At 42.5% G+C, this 26,001-nt stretch overlaps 1 protein-coding gene across 16 annotated transcripts in view; it reads left to right on the top strand.

Annotated features, from left to right (window-relative positions):
• DOCK9 (dedicator of cytokinesis 9) overlaps nt 1–26,001 on the top strand; it is a 260,724-nt gene that overhangs the window by 132,939 nt on the left and 101,784 nt on the right. For all 16 annotated transcript variants that reach the window (XM_073664186.1, XM_073664183.1, XM_073664180.1 and 13 more), the window contains 4 exons: nt 10,509–10,604; nt 10,960–11,094; nt 16,756–16,930; nt 17,748–17,809. In XM_073664186.1, coding sequence (XP_073520287.1) covers nt 10,509–10,604; nt 10,960–11,094; nt 16,756–16,930; nt 17,748–17,809 — 468 coding nt within the window. The remainder of the gene's footprint in view (nt 1–10,508; nt 10,605–10,959; nt 11,095–16,755; nt 16,931–17,747; nt 17,810–26,001) is intronic.

Below are 26,001 nucleotides of genomic sequence, written 5' to 3'. Positions count from 1 at the left end.
TTAAGAAATAGAAGCAACACCTTTAATGGGACTGCTGGAGGTAGCCAAGTATACACTCCCTGACAGAAGTTATGTCGCTTATCCATGTTATGTAAATAAAATCTTATAACCTGACGTTAAATTCATCCATTGGTTTTATAAATTACTCTTTTGAAAGCTGAAACCCTCCCAAATTTGGTTTAGGTTAAGAAAATAAATTGGCATCAATGCTGAAATATTGATCATTTAATGAACACAGAATGGCCAGATTTTGGCAAGACAAAAGTTTTGTCGCCCACTGAAAGTAATGTGATATTCAAACAAATAATTATTTTAAAATACAAATATATGTTGTATAACATTGGTGAATGAAGTTGTGGTGCTATTAGAGTCATATTTAATATTTTGTGTGACTTCCATGAGCTTGAAGGACTGCATCCATGCGGTTCAACAATGATTCATACAATTTATTAATGAAGTCATCAGGAATAGCAAAGAATGCAGTCTTACATGCCTCCCAGAGTTCATCTAGATTCTTTGGTTTTGTCTTCCAAGCCCCCTCTTTCATTCTACCCCAAATATGCTCAATGATGTTCATGTCTGGTGACTGGGCTGGCCAGTCCTTGAGCACCTGGGATCTTTTTTGCCTGGAGGAACTTTGTTGTAGAGATGGATGTATGAGATGGAGCACCATCCTGCTGCAGAATTTGAACTCCTTTTATGATTTGGAATGTAAGAGGTAGCTAATACTTCTTGATATTTTAGACTATTGATATTGCCTTCCACCTTGCAAATGTTTCGCACACCCCATACTGAATGTAACCCAGACCATGATCTTTCCACCACCAAATTTAACTGTTTTCTGGGTGTATTTTGGATCCATACGGGCTCCAGTTAGGTCTCCTGCAGTATTTGCGGCGGCTGTGGTGTAATTCTACTGAAGATTCATCAGAGAAATCCACCTTCTGACACTTTTCCAGCGTCCATCTGTTTAGCAGGCTGTGGGACTTTGCAAATGCCACACGGTTTTTTATTTGCCTTTTGTTTAGTGCTGGCTTCTGGGCACTGATTCGACCATGGAGGCCATTTCGAGACAGAATTCTACAAACTGTTCTAGTTGACACAGGGACTTGAGGTGACCAGGCCTGTTGGAGCTCTGCTGCAGTGGAAGAGGGGCTTGCTTTGGATTTTCTAACCAACAAACGTTCCTCCTGAGCAGTTGTCTTGCGGGGTCTGCTGGACCTGGGCTTGTCAAACACATCTCCAGTCTCTTCAAATCTTTTTTTAATTCTTTGTACTTGGCGCTGAGACACATTAAAGATGCCTGCCACCTCTGCAGTGGATCTGGTCTTCAGCCTCTTGATAATCAAGGCTTTGGTCGCAGGGTGGATTTTTGGCATGTTGTCAGAGCTCAAGTTGCAGTTCAAGTGAAGGTCTGGGGTGCTGGGTTTCTTTTTATACACACCCACTAATTAATCGATCATTTACTGAGCACTGGTGAGGATGTAAACTAGGATTGGGTGCATTATATGACCAGGCGACAAAACTTTTGTCTTGCCAAAATCTGACCATTCTGTGTTCATTAAATAATCAATATTTCAGCATTGATGCCAATTTATTTTCTTAACCTAAACCAAATTTGGGAGGGTTTCAGCTTTCAGAGGAGGATAAGCGACATAACTTCTGTCAGGGACTGTAGGACTTTGTGTGCTAAACCACTGCATCATTCAAATTGGGGAATCCAGAGACTGTATGTTTTTGGAAATGTGGGAATCTCAGTTGTCAGAACCCGCAGTCTGCAACTTCTCACCTATAGTATGCCATCCCTTTTTTATTCTGAGATCCTCAGAAAGCTTTAGTGCAAGAGGCATATTCCAAATTATGTTGATACACCTTTGACTTTAAAGCAAAAATCAAAGCTATGATACAAGTAAAATAAATTTAGCATTTACAACCAGCTACTAATGAGAGCAAATGCCCAATGTAACTAATGTATATTTGGTGCAAGGTCTGCATTGGCCGGTGTCTGACTCATGAGCTGGCTTTAGTGTCAGCTGCCAGTCATATGCTTCTGGCAGTAGGGCCAGGCATCAGTAATGCTATGGCATACTTGGTGTAGTTGGTGTATAGGAACCAGTGGTAGAGGGACACTGATATAAATGTAATATGGACCATCAAACATGGCAGCTAAAATATATAGATTAAAATAATTGTACATTGTGAGTATAGCATAGTGGCCTGTTTGAGTGAATTGTGTGTATTAGTAAAAGCATTAAACATTTTAAATCATATAAGATCAAATACAGGTGCATCTCACTAAATTAGAATATAATGAAAAAGTTAATTTAATTCAGTTCTTCAATACAAAAAGTGAAACTCATGTATTATATAGAGTCATTACAAACAGAGTGATCTATTTCAAGTGTTTATTTCTGTTAATGTTGATGATTATGGCTTACAGCCAATGAAAACACTAAAGTCATTATCTCAGTAAATTAGAAAACTTACAACAGCTTGAAAAATGTTTTTAAAACGTTGGCCTACTGAAATGTATGTTCAGTAAATGCACTCAATACTTGGTCGGGGCTCCTTTTGCATCAATTACTGCATTAATGCGGCGTGGCATGGAGGCGATCAGCCTGTGGCACTGCTGAGGTGTTATGGAAGCCCAGGTTGCTTTGATATCAGCCTTCAGCTCATCTGCATTGTTGGGTCTCGTGTCTCTCATCTTCCTCTTGACAATACCCCATAGATTCTCTATGGTTAAGGTCAGGCGAGTTTGTGGCCAATCAAGCACAGTGATACTGTTGTTTTTATACCAGGTATTGGTACTTTTGGCAGTGTGGACAGGTGCCAAGTCCAGCTGGAGAATGATATTTCCATCTCCAAAAAGCTTGTCGGCAGAAAGAAGCATGAAGTGCTCTAAAATTTCCCGGTAGACAGCTGCGCTGACTTTTGTCTTGATAAAACACAGTGGACCTAGACCAGCAGATGAGATGGCTCCCCAAACCATCACTGATTGTGGAAACTTCACACTAGACCTCAAGCAGCTTGGATTGTGTGCCTCTCCACTCTTCCTCCAGACTCTGGGACCTTGATTTCCATATTAAAATTGGAGCTCTGGGACCTTGTGGAGTGAGTCAATGACTGCTTTCTGGACATCTGTCAAGTCAGCAGTCTTCACCATGATTGTGGAGCCTACTGAAACAGACTAAGGGACCTTTTTAAATGATTTTTGTTAATTCATTTAATTTACTGAGATAATGACTTTTGTGTTTTCATTGGCTGTAAGCCATAATCATCAACATTAACAGAAATAAACACTTGAAATAGATCACTCTGTTTGTAATGACTCTATTTAATATGAGTTTCACTTTTTGTATTGAAGAACTGAAATAAATTAACTTTTTGATGATATTCTAATTTAGTGAGATGCACCTGTATGTCACATGGAAATCTGAATAATGACTCCAAAAAGGAAGGCAATATTATCTTATGAAGGTGATATTGTTCCTGGGATATCTAAAACATTTTCTTGCATCTGTTCAACACTTTATTTTTTCACAAGGTTTTAGCTCTTGGCTGTATTTAGTTTTCAGCTGGCATTGTGATTATATGCATGCATTTGCCCCAGAAATGACTGGCATTTGCTGTAAAATCTATGACTTTTTTTTACCTAGAAGCACAACTTTGCAGTTGTTTCTGCAAGAACAAGTTGTTTGGTTATTATTGGTTATTATTCTCACTTTAAGAGATGAAAATAAACAATTGAGATGGGAAAATTCATTTTTAATGTAGTTCCATAAAAACTCTGCACACTTACATTTGCCTAGTAATTCTGCACACATATTCTCCTAAGAAAGAAAACAACTTCACTTTTACAGTCTTAAATATTCTGGTTTATTAATCTTTTGAATTGACTGACAGCACTGTAGATATTCAATAATCATATGAATCATCAAAAATACAAATTGCCTAATAATTGTGCACACAGTCTAGAATAAAGAGGCTGAAATAAACATACACACTTGCAATGTAGCCAATCAATAAAATACATGATGTAAAGAGGTTGTCCAATGAAATGTAATGTTCGAAAAACATGTTAAATACGAGACCCTAAGACAGGAAATTGCATGGCATAGCTGCAGCCAAAGTGCTATTTCCATTGTCTACTATCTGTACAGTTGCCACGTTATCCACGCATAAATACTGTGTGTACTTAACACTTGACCTGGTGCTGACGCTTCTGAGGAAGCCACTGACTGTATGGAAATTGGATGGTTCGCCCCCAGCAATTCGCCCCCGGGTACATTTCGCCCCCGCACATTTCGTCCCCAGCATTTGGCCCCCAGGATGTTTTGCCCCCGCACATTTCACCACCGCACATATCGCCCCCAGTTCGCCCCGGTGCGGGGGGCGAAATGTGCAGGGGCGAATCTTCCTGGTGGCGAAATGATAGGGGCGAAATGTGCGGGAGCAAAATGTACCTGGGGCGAATTGCTGGGGGCGAAACTTCCTATAACCGTTTCTAGTATACTTTTCCTCTGATTGATCCACTCCTGATTTTGGCTTACAAATACTGATGTAAAATACTGACCAAATACTGAACGTGTGAACATGGCCTAACATCCAGAATGTCAGTCCAGGCTTAAAGAGATTGTCCACTACCCGAAGTCAGATACTGTTTTTGCTATAAATGCTCAAGAATGATACCCCTAAAGATTCCCATATGCCTTTTCTGCCAGTTTCATGTTGTTTTATGTCTTTATGCTTCACTTTCTGTGCCCTGGCTCCAGCCCTGCTATGACAGCCAACAGTTCCTCTTCAGATTCCTCTGCACTCCTGACTACATTTCCCATCATCCTTTGTGCTGTCCTGCAAGCCAGCAGTGAGCATATCCTTGAAACTTTGCTATTTCTCCTCCACCATCACATTTAGCATCAGGATAATGTTCTGTCCAGGACACAGTTACAGGGAATAGAAGTAATGCTCAAAGCACCATTACACCAGTCCTGGCAATAAAGATTATCCCCTACGTCTCACTGACTAGTTGAGGGATGGTGAGAGAGAGATATGAATGTATTCAAATTATAGAGGGAGCACATAATATATACATACACCCTGGTGTATACATACAAATACAAGGGAGATCTGGGTCTGCAGCAGCATGCACAGGAACAGCATGAGCCCTGCTGAATGGAGCCCCGCCCACTCACACAGCAAACCACACCCAACTGTCAGTTTCCAGAGCCAGGGACTTGGGGAGATTTTGACATGACATTAGGGGAAGTCAGAGGATTCTCATCCAGACATCATGTGACCAGAAGAGCAGCTCAGGTTACAGAAGGATTTGGGAAAACAAGGTATTTAGCAAAGAGCTTATCTATGGCGCTTAAATCACATGAGAGGAACTTGTAAAGTAGTGGTCAACCCTTTTATCCTCTTCACAACCTTTGACATAAATTTATGTCATGGTCAGATAGGTGTTCACGACCTTCCACGTCAGCACAGGAGCTGAGCCCACTCGATCGCCTAAGGGAGATCGGCATAAGTAATGGCCAAGACCCAGCTTTTACTGCCAGGAACAGTGCCCACACCACCCTGTGCCATTTAACTCCATAAATGCCACTATAATTTAGGAGACTATGAGAGAGAGGGGGCTCTCCCTTCCGATGGACAAGACATCATCATGAGGGCCTGATCATTGCCATGGCAACCCAATGTTGTCACGGCGACCTCCCGGTTCTGCCAGCTTCGACAAGCCTGTTAGACGATGCTGTTAGACTAAGTAAGTAAAAAAGTATAAAAAAAATAATAAAAATTGTAAAAATATAAAAATCACAAAATAAAACAAAAAATTTATACCAATAAATACATATAACCACCGCTGCACGACCAGCTCTACCCTCACCTACTGTATCCTCACCCATCCCTCGTAGATTGTGAGCCCTCGCGGGCAGGGTCCTCGCTCCGCCTGTACCAGTCGCTGTCACATTGTGTTCAAGATTATTGTAATTGTTCTTGTATGTATACCCCCTTTTTCACATGTAAAGTGCCATTGAATAAATGGCGCTATAATAATAAATAATTATATATATATATATATATATATATATATAAATATACTGTATATGAACACAAAAATAAAAAGAAGTACACATATTTGGTATTGCTGCGTCCAGAACAAGCCGAGCTATAAAACTTTTAACCCCTTCAGTGAACACCATAAAAAAATAAAAAAAGCGATGCTTTTCATCATACTGCCAAACAAAGAGTGGAATAAAACACAATCACAAAGTCAAATGAAAATAATAAAAATAGTATAGCTGAAAACGTCATTCGTCCCGCAAAACACAAACCACCATGCAGCTTAGTCAGCGGAGAAAATTTATTTATTGTGAAAAAGCACCAAAACACAAAAAATGATATAAATGTGGTATCGCTGTAATCTTACTTACCCGAAGAATAAAGCTGTCTTACCACTTTTAACACAGCATGAAAAAACAACCCCAAAAAATTCCTGAATTGTTGGTTTTTGTTCATTCTGCCTCCCATAAATCGGACTATAAAAGCAATCAAAAAATGTTGTGTTCGAAAATGGTACCAATAAAAACGTCAACTTGTCCCATAAAAAACAAGCCCTTACATGACTATGTTGGCAGAAATATAGAAAATGAAATCTCTCAGAGTATGGCGATTAAAAAACTTTTTTTGTAAAAGAAAGTTTCCTTTAAGGTATATGCACACGATCAGTGTGCACAGCGGATTGGACGCAGCACAAGTGTGCTGCGTGCAATCCGCAGTGACCAAATGTTACAGCATAGTGGATGGGATTTATACAAATCCCATGCTCACGATGCGTCTGCGGCACACCCGCGGAAACTGATATGTGTCGCTTCTTTCCAGACCGCAGCATGTCCATTTCTCCTGCGGGTCCGCAAGCGGACTTTCCCCATATACCCAATCTGTATGGGGAAAGCCCGCTTGCCAGAAGAAAATAAAAACGTCCGCCGCACATTTGCATAATGATCGGAAGCCGGAGGCGGCTCGTCCGCAGGCTCAAGGCCGCAGGCAGCTCCAGATCATGTGGATGTAGCCTAAGTGTGTGACAGAGGGCAAACCTAAAAACCTGATATAAATCTGGTATCGTTGTAATCGCACCGACCCAAAAAATAAATTAGTCTAATCACTTATACCGCACGAGGAACGGCGTAAAAAATAAAAACAATTATTGACCTACTTTTGATTTGTTCATTCTGCCTCCCAAAGATCGCAGTATGGCTCGGCTCACATTTATCCTGCGCTCTATGTTGAGAGCTTACACTGGGATTTGAGCTTACACTGGGATTTGCGTGTAAATCTCTGAAATTCATGATTCAGGTGGAACACCCCGGTGGAACATTCCTTATAATGAGGCAGATAGAGACACTGAGGACACCATCTGGTCTATGGTCCAGCGGTTTCCGTCTAGACGTGCATAAAAGCACGGTCGGCCACAGTTTTGTTTCCGTCTGAAAAGAGGGACACCGCTGAACAGAGGCCAGACTAAGTCAGGTCCGTTATCTGTCAATGTCTTCCACGTTGCTGGTAGCACAAAGGCCCTGGAAAAGCAAAATGGCTCATCACCCCCCGCCCAAAAGAAACACCGCGAATTCTGCGCTCCCAATTCGAAATGCTTCTCTCCCTTCTAAGACCTACAGTGTGCCTAAACTGCAGTTAGCGTTCACATTTGGTATTTCTGTAGCGAGGAGAGCCTCCTTAATTTATGGGGTCCATGTCTCCAGAAGCACAAACTGGGCACAACATACTGGGCACTACAATGGCAGACTTGCAATTTTCACTCAGCAGCATCCATTGCTTCTTGTTTCTGGAACACACAGAAAACACGTTGTGTTTACCCATCGGGGCTCTGCAAACACAACGTGGCGCCCGCTATCCCACATTATTTTGTGTTCCAAAAGTCAAACGATGCTCCTTCCCTTTCGAAACAGTGGATTTCCACCACATATGTGGTATCTGCATACTCAGTAGAAATTGCACAACAAATTGTATGGTCCATTTTCTCCTGTTACTCTTGTGAAATGCAAAATTTGGGGCTTAAGCAACATTTTTGTGAGAAAAAGTAAAATTTTTATTTTTTCCTTCCAAATTGCTTTAATTCCTGTGGAAAACCCTGAAGGTTTCGAGCACTTTGAGGGGTGAAGTTTTTAAAATGGTGTCACTTTTGGGTATTTTCTGTCACATAGCCCACTCAAAGCCACTTTAATTTGATGTCCCTAAAAAGTTGGTATTGTAAATTTTGATGGAAAAATTAGAAATTCCTGATCAACTTTTAACCCTTCTAACTTCCTAGCAAAAAATATTCTGCAAAATTTTCTCCAAATTTCTGATATTTACACAAACTAAAAAAATATTGACATAAATTTATCGCTAACATAAAGTACAATATGTCATGAAAAAACAGTCGCAGAGGATACTAGGATATCGTAAAGCATTTCAGAGCTATTAGCCCATAAATTGACACTGGTCAGAATTGTAAAATTTGGCCTGGTCATGAAGGTGAAAACAGGATAGGGGGTGAAGGGGTTAAGATCACAATGTTTGTCAAATTTGGCTGTTTAGTCACTGGGATACACTGTTATACCGCCTCAGTGGGGTTGTCCGGCAGCACATGAGCTAAAAAGGTCTTGCTTAGACTTACTCTTAAAGTGATACAGGTACTTTTTTTATTTATATAGGGAAACTTTGCATAAAAATAAGAAGATGAATCATATTTTCAGCCAACCATTTCACTGCCATCAATCTACCGCTGCCCCTGTTTTTGTTGACATGGTATCAGCAGTGACCTCACGACTATAGGACGAGACCACTGCAGCCAATCACTGGGCTTAGTGGTCATGTTGATGTATTAGACACGAGGTCCCTAAGCTCAGTGAATGACTGCAGCGGTCACATCATGTAGTTGGGGCATCATTGCTGTTGTCATATCAGCAAATACCAGGGGCAGTAGAAGAGGGACAAAGCTGATGTGGCACGGTTTATATACACAGATCATTTTCTTATTTTTTTGCAGATGATAATGGATGATGGAAATGTAGTATTATAAGACGACTGTTCAAATAAATGGCTGTCCATGCAATACGATGAGTGGGCCAAGTCCACTTTTTAAAATTTTGGAAGACATTTGAACCAAAATTTTAAGAAAACAGATGAAGTGTAAGTTAAAGGGAATCTGTCACCGCTGGCACTTATCTGACCTCTAGTATGGGCATACAGGTGATAGAAATGTAAATCTATACTTTCCTGTATGCCCAATTTTACAGGTCTTGTTGTTGTGAAATGTCTTTTTAGTCGGTCAAGTTTCTGATGCTGTGGAGCCGGGGCCTGGAAGAAATCCCCGCCTCCTGTGTGAATTACAATGCTTCCCCCCCCTCCCCTGCATGTCACAGTGCCTGGATTTGGCTGCTGCAACTGCACATCACTGGGCACTGTGACATGCAGGGGAGGGGGGGAAACATTGTAATTACCACAGTAGGCGGGGATTTTTTCAGACCCCGGGCCTGCAAGCATCAGAAATTTGACTGAATAAAAGACATTTCACAGCAACAAGACCTGTAATATGAGGCATACAGGTAGGTTTAGATTTACATTTCTATCACCTGTATGCCCATATTAGAGGTCAGATAAGTGCAAGGGGGTGACAGATTCCCTTTAATCTACAAAAAAAAAATCATATTGTGGTTTTCCACCAGGAAATCGCATATCTGTGGCTAATTTCCCACACAGTCTGCTACTTGTATGATTGATGCAGGCAGCATTTGTCTTTTCTTCTAATTGATCCTTTCACTCCACTTTATTATGCAAATAATTGCTACCACGAGGGATTACATGTGTTTATTAGTCAACCTCAATAATAGTCACATCTGAGCCCCAGCTAAATACTGCACAAGATTTGCTACTTTAGTTAAATCAAAAATGAAGCAGATCAGTGCCAAGGGTTGTTACATCTGGCCAATGTTAGCAGATAGTGTTCATCACACTGCTAGGCAGTAGCTACAATACATGGGATACATGCATTTGTACCTATTTACGGTCTTGTTTTTGGTGTTTTTCGCCTGTTTTTCATTTGCGCCTTTATCTTCTTTTAACGTGTGCCTTTTATATGTTTGCTGGTTTGTTTGTTTTTTTAATTTGCCACTGTGGATAAAATTGACAGTATTCAGATGTTTTTGTCAATTCATAATTTGTGACTTTTCAAAAAGTTACAAAATTTGTTGCAGTTGTTCTCCAATTTCCCTCTGAAGTGATTGTGTACCCCAGATATTTTGCCATGCCGCATGTTTTGAGCTATTATGATAAATGTGTGGCTTTTTGTACTGAATAAGTTGCAAAAAAAGGTTAAAGACAGAAAAGAAAAATTAAAAAAAGAAAAGTGACAAAAAAAAAGTCATATGACTAATTTGCACCATGATGTATAAAATATAATGACACTTGCGACCTTTCCTAATAGAAAGATGTTTTGTTTCTAGGATGCGGCATCGCTTGGCTCACAAAAAGGGGGGATCACCAAACAGGGCTGGTTGTATAAAGGAAACATGAACAGTGCAATAAGCGTCACCATGAGGGTGAGTATGAATAATATATGGACACCAAAAATAAAATGTCCACCACCTATTGAGTGTAGAACTGTATCCTCATGTATGCCCTAATGGAAATGTGAGTAGTGCTAATTCACTTGTTACAAACCTAGCCTAGCAGACTCCTGTCACTGCTAAGAGCCATGTTTGCAATCTCATAATTGTTAGTGAATGTATCTTCTGCATGGTGTGACATTACATTGTGCCTCAAGTTAATTTTTATATTTAGTGTATGTTTCTTAAAAATTTATTGGCGTCCCAAAGTGAGAATTCTTTTTGGCAATGTGCTATTGATGTCGGCCTTATTAGTAAGAATAACATTTATTTTCCTTTTTTTTTCCAGTCTTTTAAAAGGCGGTTTTTCCACCTTATACAGCTTGGTGACGGCTCGTATAACTTAAATTTCTACAAAGATGAGAAAATCTCCAAAGAACCTAAGGGATCAATATTTCTTGATTCTTGCATGGGTGTCGTACAGGTAAATGTCCTTTGTGTGATTCTTGCTGTTAATGTCTTGCTTTATCATTTACTAGCTATTGAACCCGTTCTACGCCCGGGTGGCGAGCATTTTTATTGGTATATGGTCTCCCATGCTGGTATGTGCTGCCCCCCTCCTTGTATTTGTGCTGCCCCCATCCTGTCCCCACCATCCTATCCTGGTATGCGTGGTACCCCTCACCTCCAATCCTGGTATGCGTGGCACCCCTCACCCCCAATCCTGGTATGCGTGGCACCCCTCACCCCCATTCCTGGTATGCGTGGCACCCCTCACCCCCAATCCTGGTATACGTGGCACCCCTCACCCCCAATCCTGGTATACATGGTATCCCTCATCCTGGTATGCATGGCACCCTATCCCTCACTCCCAATCCCGGTATGCGTGGCACCCCTCATCCCGGTATGCGTGGCACCCCTCATCCCGGTATGCGTGGCACCCCTCACCCCCAATCCCGGTATGCGTGGCACCCCTCACCCCCAATCCCGGTATGCGTGGCACCCCTCACCCCCAATCCCGGTATGCGTGGCACCCCTCATCCTTATCCTGGTGTGTATGGTATCCCTTATCCTGGTATGCATGGTACCCCATCCCTCATCCCTATCCTGGGTGTATGGTATCCCTCATCCTGGTATGCATGGCACCACATCCCTCATTCTTAATCCCCTTATGCGTGGCACCCCTCATCCCCAATCACGGTATGCGTGGCACCCCTCATCCCCAATCACGGTATGCGTGGCACTCCTCATCCTCAATCCCGGTATGCATGGCACTCCTCATCCCCAATCCCGGTATGCGTGGCACCCCTCACCCCCAATCCCGGTATGCGTGGCACCCCTCACCCCCAATTCCGGTAAGCTTGGCACCCCTCATCCCGGTATGCGTGGGATCCCTCATCCCTATCCTGGTATGTATGGCATCCCATCCCTCATCCCGGTATGCATGGCACTTCATCCCTCATCCCCAATCCCGGTATGCGTGGCACCCCTCATCCCCAATCCCAGCATGCGTGGCACCCCTCACCCTCAATCCTGGTATGCATGGTCCCCTCACCCCCCAATCCTGGTATGCGTGGCACCCCTCACCCCCCAATCCTGGTATGCGTGGCGCCCCTCACCGCCCAATCCTGGTATGTGTGGCACCCCTCACCCCCCAATCCTGGTATGCGTGTTACCCCTCACCCCCCAATCCTGGTATGCGTGTTACCCCTCACCCCCCAATCCTGGTATGCGTGGTACCCCTCACCCCCCAATCCTGATATGCGTGGTACCCCTCACCCCCCAATCCTGGTATGCGTGGCACCCCTCACCCCCCAATCCTGGTATGCGTGGCGCCCCTCACCGCCCAATCCTGGTATGTGTGGCACCCCTCACCGCCCAATCCTGGTATGTGTGGCACCCCTCACCGCCCAATCCTGGTATGTGTGGCACCCCTCAGCCCCCCAATCCTGGTATGCGTGGTACCCCTCACCCCCCAATCCTGGTATGCGTGGTACCCCTCTCCCCCAATCCTGGTATGCGTGGTACCCCTCTCCCCCAATCCTGGTATGTGTGGTACCCCTCACCCCCCAAACCTGGTATGTGTGGTACCCCTCACCCCCCAAACCTGGTATGTGTGGTACCCCTCACCCCCCAAACCTGGTATGTGTGGTACCCCTCACCCCCCAATCCTGGTATGCGTGGCACCCCTCACCCCCCAATCCTGGTATGCGTGGCGCCCCTCACCGCCCAATCCTGGTATGTGTGGCACCCCTCACCCCCCAATCCTGGTATGCGTGGTACCCCTCAGCCCCCCAATCCTGGTATGCGTGGTACCCCTCACCCCCCAATCCTGGTATGCGTGGTACCCCTCTCCCCCAATCCTGGTATGTGTGGTACCCCTCACCCCCAATCCTGGTATGCATGGTACCCCGCACCCCCAATCCTGGTATGCGTGGTACCCCTCACCCCCAATCCTGGTATGTGTGGTACCCCTCACCCCCCAATCCTGGTATGTGTGGTGCCCCTTACCCCCCAAACCTGGTATGTGTGGTGCCCCTCACCCCCCAAACCTGGTATGCGTGGCGCCCCTCACCGCCCAATCCTGGTATGTGTGACGCCCCTCACCCCCCAATCCTGGTATGTGTGGCACCCCTCACCCCCCAATCCTGGTATGCGTGGTACCCCTCACCCCCCAATCCTGGTATGCGTGGCACCCCTCAGCCCCAATCCCGGTATGCGTGGCACCCCTCAGCCCCAATCCCGGTAAGCGTGGCACCCCTCATCCCGTTATGCTTGGCACCCCTCATCCCGGTATGCGTGGGACCCCTCATTCCTCAGCCCGGTATGCATGGCACTCCATCCCTCATCCCCAATCCCGGTATGCGTGGCACCCCTCATCCCCAATCCCAGCATGCGTGGCACCCCTCACCCTCAATCCTGGTATGCATGGTCCCCTCACCCCCCAATCCTGGTATGCATGGTACCCCTCACCCCCCAATCCTGGTATGCATGGTACCCCTCACCCCCCAATCCTGGTATGCATGGTACCCCTCACCCCCCAATCCTGGTATGCATGGTACCCCTCACCCCCCAATCCTGGTATGCGTGGTACCCCTCACCCCCCAATCCTGGTATGCGTGGCGCCCCTCACCGCCCAATCCTGGTATGCGTGGCGCCCCTCACCCCCCAATCCTGGTATGCGTGGCACCCCTCACCCCCCAATCCTGGTATGTGTGGTACCCCTCACCCCCCAATCCTGGTATGTGTGGCACCCCTCACCCCCCAATCCTGGTATGCGTGGTACCCCGCACCCCCAATCCTGGTATGTGTGGTACCCCTCACCCCCAATCCTGGTATGTGTGGTACCCCTCACCCCCCAAACCTGATATATGAATGGTCCCCTCACCCCACAATCCTGTTATGCGTGGCCCCCTCATCCCTTTCACAGTGTACACACATACAAAAAAAATAAACAGTTATACTCACCTTTCTTCTCTTTACTCCAGCGCTGCTGGGTCCTCTCTGCCGGAGGCCGGGGGAGGAGTGCGGCGCCGGAGCACTGCGCTGTCCGGCGCCATTTTGCTGAAGACACACTGTAACTGTGTCTTCAGTAAAATGGCGCCGGATAGCGCAATGCGCACGCGCCGGTCCGACGCCTTCACTCCGCCCCCGGTCTCCAGCGAAGAGAGGCGCCGCGGCAACGCTCCTCCCGGTCAGGTAAGTATGTAAGTATGGCGCCGGAGATCGCAGTATGCGTTCAGTGTCTACGCATACCGCGCGATCTCCGGCGCCATACACCTCCTCTTACCTGTAACGGCTGGATGCCTGCTTCTCTGTGGAGCCAGACTGCGCGTCACGCATGGGCAGTCTATCGAGGCTTCAGACAGAGACACGCATCCCCGGTTATATTATAGATCCGCAGCATGTCATTTAATTTTGCGGAAGCGCAGCGGAACTCCCGCCATTGACTTGCATTGAGACACATAGAAACCGCGACTGTACATTTTTACAAGCGGCTTCTATGCGTCTCTATGTGCGGATGGTACCCAGTTCTGGAGGAGAGGAGACTCTCATCCAGACCTGGGTACCATGGTACCTGTAAAAAAAAGAATAAAATAACAAATAAAGTTTATACTCACCTGTCCGGCGTCTTCTCTCTGAATGCCAGCAGCGCTGAAGGACCTTCGGTGACGTCACAGTCATGTGACCGCAGGCCCTTCACCGCTCTGTCTCGCGATATGCCGGGAACCAGCCAGGAAGCAGCGCTGCAGCCACGCCGGGGCCTCGGGGGTGAGTATAGCTTTATTTGTTTTAATTTTTACGGTTCACACTGTATAAATCCATGCTGTTTGCATGGATTTATACAGAGTGACCTAGTTGTCAAGCACTTTCCAAGTGATGCTATCGCCTGGAAAGCGCTTGTCAATCTGCATGCGGAAACGCATGTGGATCCGCATGTATTCTGCAGGAAAAACGCATGCACAACGCATGCACAATCTGCATGCGTTTTTTCTGCCAGGGAGATGCAGAAATTTTCTGCATCGTGGGCACATAGCCTCACGGGGACTTGTTTTGCCACTGTTTTACATGTTAAACACTCAAGGCAAGATCTGTTGGTGTTTTTTTTTTTTTTTGCTTAGATCTCTATATACAGGTGGTAATACCCTTCTGTTGTGACAGCAGTCCCGCAGTCCCATGCAAAAAGACTTTCTTTTAGGCTGCAACGTGTCACCGTTATACCAATATTCCAGCAGATTTCAGGACTCGCTTTTGGAGTTTATAGTTGTGGGTCGCTACCTACTTTTGTAAATGAAAATGAGGGAACTTTATACACAATAGTGGGCAATCTTCTCCTATGTTCTTCTGATGGACATTTCCTAACATGCTCCAGAAGGTACACTTCAGCCACACCTAGGGAGCAGATCCATTATAGATATGGCTACTGTTTTTTTTCTTTCTGGTATAAGACTTTGTCCTCTTTAATGTCTAATTTATTCCCAAAAAAATTTGGAACATATTTTGAGACTTTTATATTTTTAGCTCCTTGCTAGATGTGTTAAATTTATTTTTTCTTTGACATGTACGTCATATGCTTCTTAGACCTCAGCATTGCTGCAAATGTGCTTGCATTTCATCTGAGAAATTTTGTGAAGACCGCCCCATCCTATATCTTAATCCGCTGCATTTGTTAAGGGCATTAATTAGAAGCAGAGAAAGCTGTGGGCTTCAGAATTATGTGAAGGAAAGGAAGGTGCAGCCCGTGCTGAGCGCAGATCTGGCAGACGCTTTTGTGTCTGAGAATGGAGGTGTCCTCTCGGGGTTGGGAGTGTTACATTTTCTTAGCAGCATGTTCAGTTCAGGAAGTGTTTGCTGTTTTTTCTCCACTTGGCACTTACCCATATTTATAGAATAAATCTGAAAAAAACACCTCTAACCTTGCTGTGCATTCTTAATAGGTTACATACAGGCCACTGGTACATGTGGGATTGTAGACACGGGGAGAACATTCTTAGCTGCAGATAGATATATACTTCTATATACATTGGAGCTGGTAATGCTGGAATATTAGTGTCACATTTGCCAACCACACTACAACTGGTATTAAGAAGATAATGCAAGACATAGCTCTTTCACACATTCACAAAACGTTTCATTTCCAGCCCTACTCATTCATAATACCTTTTCTGACTCTTCCCAGTTAACACTTCTTACCCTCTCAGCCATGTAGCACGGCCTCTTTGCAGGTAGATGGCACAACATAGGTGATTTTAGGGGACGCTATCCACAAAAATCAAGACAAGGACCCAATATGTGCTGAGGGTGGTCCGTGCCCACCCATGAGACCGGCCCTCAGCAATTTATATGTGACACAAGACCGGAATAAATTATTTTTCTTGGGTATCTCGAGCCATGGGAGTAAAACACATTTTAGACTTCCATTACAATCAAACCATTTATTCAGGAAAATCTGCGACTCCCTTTAATGTATAATTCAGTTTACATGTAAACAGCCTGAAGTCAAGTGCTGAAGCCTGGATTAGTTGCTACAGTGTTTTTATTTTCATACTTTGTTATAGAAGTTTTGTACATGTCATTAAAATTATTCTGCGACTGCAAATCGTTATGGTTCTGGTAAAAATCTCAGTTGTATAATCTCTTCTAGAACAACCGAGTGCGGCGCTTTGCCTTTGAGTTGAAGATGCAAGACAAAAGTAGTTATCTCCTCGCTGCAGACAGCGATGCAGAAATGGACGAATGGATCAGCACTCTTAATAAGATTTTGCAACTGAACTTTGAAGCTGCTATGCAGGAGAAGAGGAATGGAGAATCTCACGAAGGTCTGGAATATTTGGTGACAACTGCAAAAATGGTTATGCTTGAAATGTCGCTTACCGTCATTGGCTTTAGCCAGTCGTAAAATCCACACTTGGCTTTTAGATACACCACACACCTTCATTTGCTTTTGTACTATCTTGCACAATGTTTTTATTATTGTACAATCCTGTTTACAAGAACTGTTACCTCCACTTACACTTTAGACTGTTATTAGCTAAAACTGTGGATACAGACTGGTTCGGCCGACATTCTAATGTGTATGGGGACCTAGACAATTTATTGTTAGGTAAGTTAAGAATCTAGCATGTCTGATTTCGGACTGCCGATCCTTTTCTTTTCTCAGAGGTAAATCTAGCCATGGCTCTTACAGAGCACACAGGAGGGGTCTGCCAAACTACCACTGTGCGTGGGAGATATGGCTGCCAACCGAATAATCGGCTGAACCATCGTTTGGCCAACAGCCATCTAATGTGTATGGCATTTTATAGGCCTCATGCAAGATAATGTGTGAATCAGTAGTATACCACCAAGCATTCTGTACAGCAAGGCTATTACCCCCTTAGAGTCTGATTTTAGGGGAGGATACAATAGCACATTGACACACCACATTCATACATGGAATGGTCTCCATGAAATGCTGGATGATTTCATGCATCGGTTCATACTCTGACTTAGATAAAGTTGTGAATTTTTTTTTAACTTGAGACAACACATGGAAGAGATTATTTAATCCGTATTACTTTTTTTATCAATTTTTTAACAATAGAATTTTCAACATTCTAACCTTTTATATGATTTCTTTATTGGTTATATTTTTAGATGATGAGCAGAGCAAGTTTGACACTTCATCATCGAGTATTGATAGTTACCTCCCAGAGAAGGTGGGTTCTGTACATTTAATAACGTACCAATATTGTTAATTCTGAAGGTTCTAGACTTTTTTGTGTTTTTGATTTTTATGTATAAACTGGGCTAAAGAGTAATTTCAGCCCTTGGTTTTGGATCACATTTGGTCTTTAAAAGGTCTTAAAATTAGGTAAATACAACCTGATACGAAGAGCAACACATGACAAATGACACCTTGTCATTGTTTAACAAAAGGAGGCCAAAATGTTATACACCTTTACATCTTCCATAGGAATTAAGAGGAGAGTAAGTTAAAGCTGGAAGCTGCTAATCAAATGCCCCTGATTAACTGTTCAGCAAGTATGACCAACTCTATAAAAGCAGAAGTTTTGGCAGTTTACTGATCTGGAGAATTCTGCATGCTAAGGAGGAAATACATCAGCTGTAAGTTAAATTATTATATAGTGAGAAAGATTATTAACAAGTGGAAAAGATTCAAGTCAGTTGACAATCTTCCCAGGTTTGAACATCGCAGCAAATTCTCCTTAAGGTCAGACCATGCAATGCTGAGAGGAATTGTAAAAAACCCAGGAGCTACAGCTCAGATTCTAAAGGACTCCGGTAGCAGCATGGTAAATGATCAAGTACATGACAGTTCAGCAAAAAAGACTGAACAAGCATGGTTTGTTTGGAATGCTTGCCAGGAGAAAGCCTCTTCTTTATAGGAACAAACCACAAGACTTCTTTAACCATGTCTTTAGAACAGACAAGACAAAAGTTGAGATGTTTGGTCATAATGCCCTGCACCATATTTAGTGAAAACCAAAACAGCATATTAGCACAAACGCCTCATGCCAACTGTCAAGCACAGTGCTGGATGGGTGATAAATTTGGGCTTGTTTTGAAACCAGAAGACCTGGCCACCTTGCAGTCTTTGAGAACTCCCCTGTATACCAAAGAGTTAAAAGTGAAGCCATCTATCCAAAAACTAAAGCTTAACCGAAACTGGGTCCTGTATCATGATGGTGAACCCAAGCACAGTGGCAAATCAGAATGATTCTTTTACTTTTCAGTCAAAGTGTTGCAATGCCCCAACCAAAGTGGAGACCTCAACCCAATTGAAATGCTGTAGCGGGACTATAAGAGAGCTGTCCATAAAATAGTGCCACAAACCTGCATGAACTTAAGCAACGTTGTTAAAAAGAGTGACCAAAACACCTCAAGAACGATGTGCGGTACCGATAAAATCATACAGAAAATGATTTGCTGCTAACACAGACTATTAATTCATGGGGTGTACTTAATTTTTCAGACACCACTTCTGCATTTTGGTCAAGGTTTTATTAAATAAAGAAGGTATGTTAATTATCATGTGTTGTTGTTCATTTGTGGCTGTATTTACCTAAATTTAAGACCTTCTAAGGACGAGATGTGGTTTTTAGAACATAATGACAAACAAAACCTTAAAATTCCAAGAAATTCTACTTCTTTCTTACCATGACGGTAACTGCCATATAGGAAGTACATTTATTTTATTTATATAGCATCATCATATTCCACAGCTCTGTAGCGAGATTGTCATCACTCACCTTGCGATCTATATTCCAAATTAACCTATCAATGAGTATTGAGGAATGTATGATGAATCTCATTCGTAAAACATGGGCAGAACCTGCAAACTCTATGCACATATTGCCCTTTGTCGTATTCAGAACCATTTTCTTGTATCCTACTTTAGAGTTCTGAGTTAATACAGGGAAGTACAGAGTTCTGGAGCCTCACCTTTTGGTAAAAGCAGAGATCAGTTAACAAGAGCGTCTCTTAATATGGAGGTCTGTCCTGAATTTCACAGTCCTTGTTTTTATCTGAATGGGAGCGGTGTAATGCCTAATTTTTCCTGTGGTGGCTCGTTGAGCATTTCCTGTCAAGATTTCCTACAGAAAACAGCTGATCACAGGGAGTCCCTAGAGGGGGACCCTTTGGTGATAAGGTCCTCATACTCATTAGACAGTCTTCTCCCTGCCTCGCCGATATTGGCCGATCTGTCTACAGTCCACTGTGTATTAGCCTCCAGACTCTCCCCCACACAGATGATTGTCTTTGGAGAGAAGAATCCGGCTAGTGGATTTCCAATGGGCAATCTTTTTGTTCTCCGAGGGATAAGCCGTTGCCAGTGAAGTCTGGCTCTTTCATAGAGAACACAGGAGCTTCCCAGTAGAGGTTGCACATTCCTGTGTATGGAGGACTGAGGAGAGATAGCTGCTGGCCAAACATTCAGTCAAAATCTATCAATTATGTATGGTGGGCTTTATGGTATAGTCCATAATAACTACATTATAAATTATATGTAATAATATTTTCTTGATAGTTAATTATAGTAATTAAACTACACCATTTTTTAATTTTTAATCAAAATTCTAACTGGTATATGATCTGTATCATGTGTTAAATATAATATTCCCTTCAGTCGTGCTTTCCTATATTATATTTCTGTTATTGTGAAGAAGTTGATAGTCCCGTGAGAGCTCTTACAATGTATAATAAAATAGCTTCTAGGCTTTCAGTGTTATTTTTCTCTGTTCAGTTTTAGAATAAGCTTAGAGAAAATTGGGTTTGTTATGAGATATTTTGTGTCTAGGAAGGAGACCAGTTTCTGATGCAATTGTTTCCAATCTCCTTTGCTCCACAACAGATAGATGTGGTTAATCTAAAGCACTCTTTGTTTAATAGGTGTCTGAAACCTACTGGCCGCGTTCTTCTTGCCAGGTTCACACAGCCTGCAGTCCAACTCCGCTTCATTTCGGGCTGCTGCTTATCCTATCCAGTTACAGCGTAGCCATTTATACAGGCCATCCAGTGTTCTCTCCTGACTCATCTATGATATATCCGGAGATCACTTTAGATGGAATTTCCTATTATTTTTCGCAATGCTTTGCCTTATTATGGAGCCTGGATCTGCATGGGTAGTGATTCGGTTATTGCCACAGTGTCTGACAATTGCACTAATGGAATGAGAGATTCACAGCCGCCGACAAATCTGCAGCACTTGTGGCGGTATCATTAAGCCAACGTGGATCGAAGTCTCTAGGGAATGTTTCCAGGATCTTGTTAAACGAAAATGAAGAGGGGTTGTTACTAGGAAGGTGTAGGACGTGAAGTTGCAGACTAGAAGATATACAGTATGTTAGGTTTTATTTGTGGGTCTATTAAAGGGATTCCTCTCGAGAGTTGAAGATAAATGCAAAGAAAATGGAAATACATAAATTCAAGACAAATTGTTACTGGCTCATAAATATATTCAAAAAATCCCATTGTGAAAATCAGAGGTACCTTTGTCCAAATATGTGAAGTTTTTTAAAGAATTAAACACAGCTGCCTGACAGCCAACCCCATGAGGTCTTATTAACACACTGCAGGTTTGCATCTGTACTTTGAAGTCAAAATTAGGAGTGGATCCAAAGAAAAGTAGAATGATTAGTCTTTCCATTTAATTTCCATTCTGTTTACAATCCAGTCCTGGTTTTGTTCTAAAAAATGCAGATTAAAAATACTGCGTAAATCTGCAGTGTGTGAATAAGGCCTTTTGGTGGCAGCAGCTGTATTCTTACAATTAATATTAAAAGGCACTGGCCCTGTTTCATCATTGCCTTTGTGATTGTTTTTTGTCTAGTTTTGTGCCTGTTTTTTGTTTGTATTCTATTTACGCCTTTTCTTGAAGTCTATTTATGTGCTTGCTGTTTTTAGTTTTTTTGCTTTGTGAAATGAGTGTAGAGATTCCAGATATTTTCGCCTGTTTCAACAATTGCGACTTTTAAGAAAAGTCTCAAAATTTGACGCAACTCCACTCCAGTCTCACCAACCCCCCCCCCCCCTCCAGTGTATTTTCGTCCACGCATTATTTTGGCCCAGTTTGTGCCCCCTTTTGAAAAACCTGCATCTTTTGGTAGTGAAAGATCACTAAAATAGATCAAAGCAGAAAAACGATAATTTTTGACTTTGCGCCAACTTCCTAAATTGTGTAACATTTTTAATAATGTGGAGCAAAAATCGCACTGAGGCAGTATACCTTCATCCAGAAGTTGCTACCTTACCTACCTTTGCTATTCTCCTATAGGACACTCTCACCGTAGTATTGCCTCCAGCTTTCAGTACCTTCTCTGACTGGCGCTATCATTCTATCTCCAGCGTACCATACTTAATATATCTCTCCACCTTCAAAGCCACTATACAGATGAAACCAGAAGTTTACATACATTATATAAAAAGACACATATGCATGTTTTTCTCAATATCTGACATGAAATCAGAATAAACCTTTCCTGTTTTAGGTCAATTAGGATTATCATTATTTTTAATATTTGCCAAATGCCAGAATAATGAGAGAGAGAGAATGTTTAAAGGCATTTTTATTACTGAGAAAAACATGCATATGTCTTTTTTTATAGTATATGTAAACTTCTGGTTTTAACTGTATATGCATCCGGATCTGCTTTCCTGTATGATTTGCTATACCTGGTGCTAATGCACCAAGCGGGCAGAAAGCCGCGAGCCACATATCATGGTCCCATGAGCCACTCGTAGGAACCCCTTCCGTGATGCAATATAAAATAAGATGACGGAACTGCAGTTGGAACTTTTTTCCCCTTTATTCAGTACAATGTGTGGAAAGTGAATGCTGTCATTCAAAACTACAATTCATCTTGCACAAAATGTCGACAGAAAAATTGAAACATTTATGACTTGGAAAAAGGGAAGGAAATCGCAAAGTAATGAAAATTGGAATGGGTTTAATTAAGTTGAAATATAATGCTACATCCTGGAATCTTTTACTAAGGGGTTTAATTCTAAAGACTTGTTGCATCTGTTTTCTCAGCTCTTTATATGTTAAGGGAACATTATCACTTGCATTTGTTACCCATTATAAAGTACATTGAGTACAGTGTGCAGAATATTGTGTAATCCTTCCTTTAAGATATGACGGAAATGGCCCTGGTAAATTTTGACTTTGAAAATGTATAAAGTAAAATGCCTGAATTTCCTTGATAAGCTTCCCACTGACAATGCTTAGAAGCCATGCCAACTTTTTTTTTTTTAAAGAATGCCTGCTGTTGACTTTTTATCTCCGATATTATTAAGACGCTTAGCGAAGGCCACAGAGGTCTTTTTCTGTAGGAGTATTTTTGTCGTAGACTCTTTTTTTTTTTATAGCGACAGTAAGAAGTAGGTAAGGAAGCTGAGGAAGTAACATTACAGGAATCAATCTTTTCTGCTGGGCTCGGGGCTGAATTACATTATGTGTGTGTATTTAGTCAGGACTGCACATTCTTTAAAACGTTTCCAAACCTTTATATACATAAAACTGTTGATTTTACAAAGGCACTTTGTAAAATAAATCATTGTTCACAGCCAGCAGTGTGACCAATTGATGTTTTCATGCTGATTACCACATTCATTGACAAGTGTGGAACGCTAAACCTCACATGCATTGTCACATTGTATAAAAATATATGTGGTATGGAAGAGAGAAGAATGTATATGTACATATACTTCGATCAGTATCGACAGGTGAAAGGAGTAATGTTGATTATCTCATTACAATGGAACCTGTCAAGAGATAGGATATCTCAGGAAAGTAGTTAAAACTTAGCCTTTAATCATATAGGATTAAAAAAAAAATTGGCAGACTGTGCACATATTATAAACAATGCTTACACGTTTTGGGTTTTAAGACTAAGTTTTAACTACATTCCTCCCTGTGGGGTGTACCTGGTACAATCTGGTTATTAGCTACCAAAACTGGTTCAAAGAAGGACAGCCAACAACCAGTGAACTGGGGGATAGTCATAGGTGCACAAAGCTTATTAATGTGGGTAAAGTGCGGGATCTCGCCCGTCTAGTCAGATATCACAGAAGATCTTCTGTTGTCCAAATGTCTGAATCTGTTGGTTCTGCCTATGACAGTAATGTCAGAAAGCAGAGTGTGGGACTGCATAGTTACAAGTTGGTTAAAGTGCCCATGCTTGCAAGTACCTACCACTGCAATCCTCAACCATAACCATGTGAGCAGCAGAACATGGCTATGGAGCAATGAAAAGATGACCTGGCCTGATAAATCGCAATAATTAGATGACCGGGTAACCGATTTTTAGTTGATTGGAGATTTATGTCCATGACTTGCTCTAAATCTTCTGAAAACATTGTCCCAAATGTTTTATATTAACATCAGACAATACAAGGTACAATTGAAAGAGGTAATTTGTTTTGTGTTACTTGAAATACCAGATTTAACTGATTTGCCATTCTATGTCTCCAGTTGGAAGTCTATATATCTTCATTTATTGGACCATTGAAGCCTTGGGGAAAGCCTTGGCTCCATTGAATAGAAATAGGCCTCGATTCATTAAAACTGGTGTTTTGCTCCACAGTCTTAATGAAGGGAGCATTTGAGTTAGATGAGTTCATGCCTCTTAATGAATTTGACACAATTTACAACTGGCATGCTCCACCACCAAAAAGTTATTCCAGTCATTGGCTAGCATATATTTCTGACCTAAATTGTGGCACACTTGTGGTGGAAATTAGGATTCATTTGTTGGACTTCACCACACACTGTCCTGCTTAAAGTTCGCTGACTTTGGCAAAGCAAGCCAAAACTGGTATAAAATTACAAAAGTTACTACATTTTTGCACAATTTTGAGTTCTGCAAAAGGTTTGTGCCATTTCAAGGCGTTGTACGAAAGAATTCTGGCAAAAACTCTGTGATGAATTGGGTCCAGAATGTCTATTGAAAAGGTTATCTTCTTGGGTAAACTGTCCAACTAATGCTACGGCCACCGCTTCTACCTGACAGAAAGCAATGTATTTAAAGGGAACCTGTCATGTGAAAAAAACGCTATTAACCTACAGATGTGGGGTTAATCTGTAGGTTAATAATGTTCTGATGAAAGAAATTAACTTTACTCCTCCCGGCAGCACTGATGCAATGCTGAGCCGGCTGTCAGTCAGTGCCAGGGCTTGGTTACAGCCATTCACTATGTACTGAACGATGACTGAAGCCACGCCCGCTGCACCTTTATGACTGAAATCCTGAGGCTGCCGGGAGGGTTAAAGTTAATTTCCTCCCGGCAGCCAGGCTTTCAGTGCGGCGGCCGCACGGCGTCAGAACACTATTAACCTGCGGATTAACCCCATATCTGCGGGTTGTGTTTTTTCACATAACAGGTTCCTTTAAGAGCACATGTTCTTGGACATCTATTACTATGATATTTTGGCTTATCAGCCAAGTGAAAGCCCTTATGTAACATTACTGTAGAGAATATGGTAGTAAAGTACAGCAAGGAGGACAGTTATATAGTTTTAGACAAAACATTCTAGATATAGAGGCACGGTCCAAGATAAATATCTCAGTTGTGTTGAAACATGAAGACAAGAGACTGTCACTGTGATGACTGATAAAACAGAGCGGAAAGATTTTCAGTCAGACGGAAAGACCCTCGGGCAGCAGGAATAGACACAGTTATGATGCTGTGGGATTTCCTTGGCGTAATTCTCTGGGTTTTTCTGTGAATGTAACCAATCACAGATAGGAGACCGTGTACTAAACATTGAATCTGTTTATATCCACAAATTAAAGGGGCTTAATTCAAGTCAGATTTTTCAGACGTTATATTAAAGTTGTAATATAAAATATAGCTATCCGAGAATTCCGCCTCGAAGACTTCATCTCATATATCAATAACCATTCAAAATATAACACTTTCTGATTTCTGAATGTTAGTTGACAATAGGCATTTTTTGGTAATATAAAAAAATACTGTTTAAAGGGACTGTCAGCACAGAATGACTGTTCAAACTAAGACCCGCCTCTCGGTGCACCATGGCTGGGCCAATCATTTAAATACACCTTCCTACCTGCTTGTATTCCCCTTATCTCCACCTCCTCTTATTTGATTGACAGCTCTGGCTTCATACCGCTAGAGAAGGGAGGAGATAGATGATAAGCAGATGGGAAGATGTAGTTAAATGTTTGGCCCCGCCATGGAGCACCAAGCGCCTGTACTTTGTTTGAACAGTCATTCTGTGCTGACAGTCCCTTTAAAGTATTGTTTGGTTACATTTTAAATTGGATCATTCATCAGATTTCACTATACAAATCGCATTCAGCGGGTGAAATAAGTATTGAACACGTCACCAATTTTCTAAGTAGATTTCTAAATGTGCTATTGA

Source organism: Phyllobates terribilis, unplaced genomic scaffold, assembly GCF_046119375.1.
Source record: "Phyllobates terribilis strain yellow unplaced genomic scaffold, ASM4611937v1 Scaffold_2__4_contigs__length_985480577, whole genome shotgun sequence".
Lineage (NCBI taxonomy): Eukaryota > Metazoa > Chordata > Amphibia > Anura > Dendrobatidae > Phyllobates > Phyllobates terribilis.
This window is presented reverse-complemented; position numbering and strand designations above follow the sequence as displayed.